Source organism: Gymnodraco acuticeps, unplaced genomic scaffold (assembly GCF_902827175.1).
Source record: "Gymnodraco acuticeps unplaced genomic scaffold, fGymAcu1.1, whole genome shotgun sequence".
Taxonomy (NCBI): Eukaryota; Metazoa; Chordata; class Actinopteri; order Perciformes; family Bathydraconidae; genus Gymnodraco; species Gymnodraco acuticeps.
In genome coordinates this window covers 1,347,847-1,356,612 of record NW_022990295.1, presented here as the reverse complement: position 1 = coordinate 1,356,612, position 8,766 = coordinate 1,347,847, and the positions used below count along the sequence as shown (strand labels likewise).

General features: G+C 40.8%; 1 protein-coding gene across 3 annotated transcripts in view; it reads left to right on the top strand.

The window, feature by feature from the left end:
• Positions 1–1,327: 1,327 nt before the first annotated feature.
• ldlrap1b (low density lipoprotein receptor adaptor protein 1b) overlaps positions 1,328–8,766 on the top strand; it is a 37,005-nt gene continuing 29,566 nt past the window's right edge. For 2 of the 3 annotated variants that reach the window (XM_034222253.1, XM_034222251.1), the window contains exon 1: positions 2,538–2,676. In XM_034222253.1, coding sequence (XP_034078144.1) covers positions 2,553–2,676 — 124 coding nt within the window. In that variant the 5' untranslated portion in view covers positions 2,538–2,552. Of the gene's footprint in view, positions 1,591–2,537; positions 2,677–8,766 lie in introns of those variants that run through there. The other variant, XM_034222252.1, reaches the window with a different exon arrangement.

The window sequence follows — 8,766 nt, the reverse complement described above, 5'->3', positions numbered from 1 at the left end:
AGCAAGATGTGTTGAAGGCCACTCTCCTGAGTGATTAATGTCGTGGAAGGTGATGTAAGCTCAGAGAAACTCAACATAGATATTTGGCTTTGTGTAATTTTAAATGTGTTTAGACACAATACAATACAAAGGTGTCAGTGCCAACACCCACATATTTGTTTATCATTTCTAACTTTAACCTTTTTTTCACTTGACAACATGCTTACAGTTGTCTCAACACAAGAAAACTTTGCCTGCAGCATTATAATACAAGTAATTTTACTATATAAGCCTATAGTAAGTATTAGTAGAAGTTTGACCCAAGCATCAATTGAAAAACGATTTGTGATTGTGATTGAGAGATGGGCTAACCAAATTAGCAAACATGTATTGTTTACTTGTGTCCTCTGAAAAGACTTAGAACTGCATAAAGTGGGACTATAATAATACAATATAATGATCTTGTAGAAATGTCAACAGATTTGTTGTTAGTTAACTGAATCTTTTCCTTTGGCCATTTGTTTTTACTCATGCAAAAAGAGATCTGCTCTTCAGAAATGGGAAATATGATGTCTTTGTTTACTGTCTAGCTCTCCCTAACTTCCCTTTTTTTTTTTCATCAGGAGACCCCTATCATCCAGATGTCCGGCAGGGACTCCTTCGATTTCAATTTTGAACAATGACTCACTGATATCATGGGTATTTTTCCAAGAAAGGACCTCTGAGCCTTCCTCCCCTGCAGCTGTTTACTTGCTTTCAGAGCACAAGGGCATAATATGGGGGCTAGGGTTACACACAGTATACGTTGCATCCTTGCAACGTTGCATAGGCCTACGTTGCATCCTGTTCCCTCTATAGAGGGAACAGGATGCAACGTATCATATATAATTATATATTACAGTATCTGTAACAAAATCACAGGATCTTGCTTGAAATGGACATTGAAAGGACATTTTTGTTGTTGGTTCACTTTGAGACAGAAACACTCATATTAATAACATGAATGTTGCTGCTGCGTTTGCTGTATACACCTGAATAGGTGATCAACTGAATTTAAGTCCCATCTATTTCTGGTCATGACATTACTGACACTGAATAATAGACGATGCATTTTGAAGCTCAATAGCCATGTGGCTGGCTGAATTAAACATGAGGTCTCACCACAGCCCGTGGTGTGAATACAAATCATTTTTACACAAAATACAGTGGCTGGAGTCAAACTGCAGTGAGTATTAACCGAGGTATTAACAGCAGCAACACACACTGCTGCTGCTGAGTGCAACCTCACTCACAACTCGCGTGATTCCACAAGCGGGCGTCACGCACATTATCCGGTTAATTTACATACAAAACACCGCCCAGGGGGACGAACATGATAATCTACCATCGACTGAAAGCGAACCGTGCGGAGGGGAGAAAAAAACAGCTCAAAAAAGTTTGTACGGGAGAGGGCTGTTTTAAACCAGAGTGTTTCGACACAGACAACAGACGCTCGTCGGGCTCTTTGCCCCACTTTGGATTACGATATGGACGCTTTGAAATCCGCTGGAAGGGCAATTATACGGAGCCCCAGTATCGCCAAACAGTCGTGGGCAGCGGGGAGACATAAAAGTGAGTATACTCTGTTATTTTATACATGTCCACGAAGGCGTTAACTGGTGCTCATTTGGCTATATGGACGCTAAATCAAGCTAGCCTCGACATGGAGCTAACATTACACCCGACGTTTACTTTACAACTCAGCTACAGTTGTTCGGGAGATAATAGCTGTCAGTGTAGGGGTGTTTCGCCACCATTACGAACAGTTTAACATTAGACTAGTGGTAAAGGAGAGTATTCAAAGTCTGAAATGTGTGTTATGCTTTTGAACTTGACACTTATTATGACAGTAGACACGCAGCTCGTCGTAAACTGACTCCTGTTGAAGCAGAAACTAGTTAAACTGCTGCTACGCACATCTAACAAGTCCATTGAGCTGAAGGGTTTTAACCACTCCGACCAGAAGCGGACACTGAAGTTTGCGAAACCCTTGTCTGCCACGTCACTCTGCCAACTGACACGGTTGTAAAATTACAACAGAGGCTCAGCAGCTCAGCGTGGAGATACAACACAGCGCCGTGCACCTCGCGAAAGCAGCAGGGGAGTCACGGGAGTGGACAGCCATGGACGGATGACGGATGAGTCTCTCTGGCTCTCCCTGGCAAGGCTGTACAATCCTAGCAACGCACTGTTGCTAGGCGATACACTATAGTGAAAAATAGGCTGTATGAGGAGTGGTTGCAGGGATCTTATAGGGGAGTCTAGTTCATACGACTGCGAAGCTTGATTTAGGGGTCTAATGAGCATTAAAGCCATGATAGGTGTTACTTGTTTTTTCCATATGATGCCAGGCTTCAACTGAGTATCATCACACTCACTGTGCTAGCATGGCTGATCTGCCTAAACCCTTTTATGTTTGCATACACAAAAAGGGAATGTCCCCTGCTCCCATGCCCACCCCTCCTCCCTTTTTAATTTCATAGACAATGGAGCACTTGGCAGCAAGATGTCACACGTGACAGACAGTGCAATCGATGCTTTGTTTTGGTCCACCCCTCTCTTGGGGGTCTGATGCACAATCAGCATGGTCCCCTTTCCACATCAGACGGTGGGCTATAACGACCAATCAGTCCCTGCTGCTGGAAGCTCAGGCTCATGGTGAGCTTTGCCATTACTACACATCACAGAATATATATATATATATGAAGCTACACATTCAATCTGTGGCAATAACCACTTCCTCTCCTCTCTCTGCTGCAGAATAGCAGAGAGAAGCTGGTCCTGTCAATCACTTAACATCAATCATATCATTTATTACCCCTCATTGCTTATTTATTGCAGTTTCCTGTTTCGTCTGCTTGTGTAACTGTTCATCTTCCTAGTTTTTGTTCAAAATGTTGAGATAATAACAGTATTTAATTTGGCACCAGTGAACTGCACAGTCATGAATACGAAGGCATAATGTTTTAATCTTGAAGTGTCAGTCGGTTTCTGTTACAATGTCAGCTTCTGTTTTCTACATTATATGTCTATACATACTTTTTTAGGAAATACAAATTGTGGTTATTCATCTTCTAGTGTGCCTTCTGGCTTTGGTTGTATTTGTATGGGTCTAGATTTTGACAGGTCCATAATGAGTCAGTTTTGTTCTCCTGTGTGTAGGCATGGCTTTGTCAAAGCAGCCTATTCACTTCTTTGGCATCTATCAGCACTGCATTCCTTTTCTCCCACTGTCAGTGTTGGATTGTGACAGGTTCCAGCATTGTTTTCATAAAACTTTAATCATCACTGCATGTCAACGTATAAAGCGGACTGACATTAGCTTTGCCCTGTTTTCCTCCTTTTTGCTGTCTCGGGCCTCTTCACGAGCAAGAATGTGTCCGTGATGTCATTTCCTGCCTGGTTTTAAACCACACGGTTCCTTTTTGGCAGTCTGCTGAGCTGACAAATTCAAATAGTTTCCATTTGAATGGTTGGAAATGGAATGTAACATCAACCATCTTTTTAAGTCATAAATGCCCTGGTTTATTTTTTGCTAATCTGACAAGTGTGGGAGGCAGACAATCCCTGTCTGCATTGAAGAGAGACAGTTTCCTCCCACGTCCCCGGTCAAGGAGCTGTCTTCTGAGGGGTTGTCAATATTGAAGCAGCTACACACCTGTTGACCCAGGGAGATGGCTAATGGGAAGGAGGGCGTTTTGATCTTATACCATTTTTGATTTCATCATAATAACACCTGCAATGTTGTCCTCGGGTGGTGGTAGTTGCCACAGCTGTTGACTAATTTGCATTTGGTACATTATTCAGATAGCGCCATTGCAGCGACATAAGTTGGGGTTGCTGTCAATTATACATCTGTAGCTATCATTTAAATGCCATAATGGGTAATGACAGACACAGTAGTCCTTTAATTGCCTTTTTAGTAAGCCCCTGTTTGTTCTAAAACAGACAGTGTGTCCTCTGGCCCCATTCAGTGCTACAGCCCCTGCAAAAAGTCACCCAAAGGGGTCTGCCAGGCTCTAATGGAGATTGCTTCTTGCAGGATTCCTTTATGGAGTTGTAAAGCTCTTACTGATTTATAGCCCTGTTAGATCTTCTGTATCTGTAAGCCTCTGTGTGTGAGTCACGTGTGGATAGGACTGCGCAATCATGCTCTGTCACTGTTTCTCCTAGAGGACCATTTTTAATCCTGCGGGGAAATGGATGTTTGACTTTCTCTTGTTTCAGCTGACACAGCAGGGAAACTAGGATACTTTAAGAGTCAGTAACTGTTATCATCACACCAGTAACTGGCACAGGCTGAGTTGAGCGCTAAATTGCAGTATGATGAATTTGTGAGGCAATCTATTGCCATCTGTTATTCACTGCGCTATATTGCATTCAGTTGCCTGCCTGTGATTAGAGCAATTGTACATCTATTCCCATATGCTATTATACCAGATTAAACATGATTTCCAATCTTTTGTAAACTGCATAAATAGTTCTGAAAAAACTCCTATTATTTTGTGGCAGACGCAGAATTAGAAAACCAAGTTTCCACAAAGATTGTTTATTTTTCTTATTTAAGTAAACGTCTCTTATTGGCCCAACTTTTCACAGTATAGGGATTACTTTGAAAGACTTTGCCATTCTGAGAAGCCAGAAGGCAAGTCTGGGTAGGAGGCACAGTGACTAACCGCTTCACCTTCCTGGTAAGAAATAATTCATGTAATCTCCTTCAGCCATATGCGAAGACATATGGTCAGTGTGGTAGTTCAGTTCTTAATCTTCATAGGAGATCTTGTTGACTAAGTAGCTGCCATTTGAGACTTTTCACAGCATGGGGACAGCACCGAAATCCCAATTAAGAATCTTGAGGGGTTCTTTTTTTGGTCATTGGGTGTTTTCAACCATTTATTTCCCTTAATCAGTTGTGAACGAAGAAGAAAAACAGCAATGCTCTACAAGTCTGAAGCATTGAAAAGTCATTCTTGGGCACCTTCAGCAGTAAAAAGCTTCCTCTTCTCGAACTTGTTAGTCAAGCTGTGGAGGTTTATGTATGTCTTTCAGGGTGTTTGGTCAGTTGACATGTAGGAAACTCAACATTGTTTGTCAAGATTCCCCCTCCCACTGAAGTGAGCCCGTAATTCAGGTCAAACTTGCTCTTTTTGAGCACCAACACTGTGTTCTGTTCTATCTTACTAAACCTGACGTGACACACCCGTTACCCTTAACTTACCCCAAACGTTGAAACATGTCCCTGCAATATGGGCATAGATATGTCTCATAATTATTTGTGTGAACATAAAAATTATTTGTGTGTAAATATGTGATTTGTAAATGTAAAACAACATCCACAAATGCATTTAAAAGATTTGCAAACTCACAAATACATTTGCAAGTGTAAAACGGATCTGCAAATACGTTAAATATGTTCACAAATAAAAAAAAGATCTGTGAATATCTCTTTAACATTTACACCTTTCGATCAGGCATTTGTGAATCCATTTTGTATTTGTGGACCAAAAATGCGCTTGCGGATCTCAAATCTCTGTTCGCGGATCGTCTTTTTACACACATGGAATTTTGAGACATATTTTTCGCCGGTCTCGGCTAAAATCTACTCGTGTCACTCGGTTATTTTCGGAAACCACGTGATGGCCTGCTGATGACGACATTTCTGCATGATTTCAAAGTAAGAGCATGATGGTTTGTTTAATGCTCTGTTTTTGTATTTTAATGAACAGCGGAACGTTAGATGTATTCTTCATCACCATAACCCTGACCTAAATACGGTGCTTTTCTACAGATTACTTTATTACTGCACTGGTAAGGTACAATTAGGCCGATTAATAAGATGTAAAGTGCTTTGTAACTTCGACCCGCTTGACTGAATACACAACAAACAATGAAGAAAGAGTTTTATCTGGGCTGTTTCGCTGCCAGCTGCTCCCCCGGGACCCGAAAGTGGCGTATAGCCTGCACTTCAACATCAACGAAAGTGCTCGATATATGCTATATTGAACCAATAACACAAACTAACTGTATCACTATAACATGATGGTGATGGTGATGGTGATGAAGAATGCATCTAACGTTCCGCTGTTCATTAAAATACAAAAACAGAGCATTAAACAAACCATCATGCTCTTACTTTGAAATCATTCAGAAATGTCGTCAACAGCGGGCCATCACGTGGTTTCCGAAAATAACCGAGTGACACGAGTAGATTTTAGCCGAGACCGGTGGAAAATATGTCTCAAAATTCCGTGTGTGTAAAAAGACGATCCGTGAACAGAGATTTGAGATCCGCAAGCGCATTTTTGGTCCACAAATACAAAATGGATTCACAAATGCCTGATCGAAAGGTGTAAATGTTAAAGAGATATTCACAGATCTTTTTTTTATTTGTGAACATATTTAGCGTATTTGCAGATCCGTTTTACACTTGCAAATGTATTTGTGAGTTTGCAAATCTTTTAAATGCATTTGTGGATGTTGTTTTACATTTACAAATCACATATTTACACACAAATTATTTTTATGTTCACACAAATAATTATGAGACATATCTATGCCCATACTGCAAATATTGAAGTAAGGATGCGGAGAAGAGATTTGCAGAGCTGACAAGCACACCTGTTAATTCTCAGGGAGACATAACGTAAATCTGTGGACCTGTGTGTCAAACTGGTTCAACAGGAACTCATCAGCCCTTGGGGCAATCGGTGACTTAACAGAGAGTAACAAAGTCAACGGAATGGTTTATTCATTTATATTATATATACATTTATATTTTCATTATATGACGTTTTTGTTGTTTGGTGTAGCAGTCCTTTTGCTACTTTGTAACTGAAACTTCATTCTGGACCTCAGTCAAACCGTGTTCAAATTACCTTCAGTTTAATTCTGTCCCATTACGGTCCTTTTCTGTGACTGCAGGTCTCTGATTCTTTATGTGTCGGTATGTCTTATACCTGACCAGACTCACAATTAGCTCTGATCACACCTCCGCACCATAATCATTGCAGATAGACTTGTCATTGTGGCTTTTTGACGGCATGTCTGTATTTGAGTTTTTTTGAACACCATTACAGTTTACAATTCTGTTGCCCCATATGAATCGAGCAGTTGGCGTGGCTGAGCACAAGGTGCTTTGAAGGATCAGTTTCATAACCCTGCTTCTTGTGGAGAGTACATTCTGACCTCAGCTGGTCATCAGCTGTAATCCCTGACTGGTATGACCACTCATTTCTCCTCTCTCTCTCTCTCTCTCTCTCTCTACCTCTCCCTCTCTCTATCCTTGATTCCCATGTTTGAGTGGATTTAGCCAATACTGAAAGACACGTGTCTCAATGTTATGAATATAAGACTCTTATCCTCTGCAAATCCTTTCCTCTACCCAACTGGAATTGTTTTGTAATGGTCGTCTAATGAAATACTGATAGCTACACTTCCTTTGTATTATGCTCCAACAGAGGTATTAGAATATCTTAAGCCTGCTGGAGTAGAAGATGAAAGAACCCAAGGACATAGAGAAAAGAGGTCACAGGCTGTTGGACATAGCGGTTCCCCACTGACTCTTCATCTTACTTACTGTGTATCGATTGCTCCTTTTAGTTGATGTCTCTGTGGTCGTTTGTTTCTAATGCCGTTGGTGTGTTTGTGTAAGGCAGAGAGGCTTTGACCTGGTTTTCCGATAATATGTAAGACATTTCCTGTATCCTTTCTGCACAAGCTGGAGTTAAGAGGGGGTAACAATGGTACTGGATCAGTCTTTGTACCAAGCCGGGGACAGACAGTGACAATCCCCCCTGCGTATAGAAACACACTTTTTCCCTTTGACTAACACTTGGTCTTTCTCTTCTTAAAAATACTCTATTTCAGCCTTTTTCCGTCTTTTAGAGGTGGTGAAGATGGTGCTCTGACTTCCACAGCCTCAACAGACCATAACGTTACATTTACATACAGTTCATACCATTGTTATACAAGGGTCAAGACTAAACCACAGAAGATAGTTTGCAATAAAAATGTAACAACTTTACTTTGTTCGCATAGTTGGAGTTTGTCCAAGGTTCTCTCAACAAGCTCAGTTCTGTGTCTCTGTATCCCGGAAGGCATCTTTCATCATCTGAGTCGGCAGTTCCTAAATTAGCCTAAAGTGTCCTGATTGGAACCTAATAATGCTGGAATCGGCAAATGTTTTGTTGCTGTAAGATTAGAAGAGGTAGCCGATAGGTCAGCTGAGGCCTTACATAGCTGAAGACACAGAGCAACATTTATTTTGGTGGCTTGTTGCAGTTGAGTAATATGGTAGTTATTTGGAGCTATTGATCTTTTTGACACTCCCTTTGTTTACAAAGGTTGCTTGTGATTTGTTTTAGCACAAGTAGTAATCTATATTTTTCCTGTCAACAAATTCCATGAAAAAGAACACAACAAACCCAGGATTTATTCTGAAGATTGTGAATGTGTGCCGTAGACACAAATATAAATCCTTCACACCTTTTGCACTGGCTGACATGTTCCTTTATTATGATGAAAACCATATTTATTCCTATCGATTCCGAATATCAATACAGTGCTTAGCTATCGATGTAAATTCTTAAGATTTTTAAGAGCTTGTTGTTCTGCCTTTGCACCAAAATTGATCTTTTCCATCAGATGCTTTCCTCCTATTCTGATTTACTTTATTTAAGAATTGCAAAGACACACAGAGCTGCTCTCGAGATCAGTTACCAAAGTGTCCATAGTTTAACCCTGATCCTC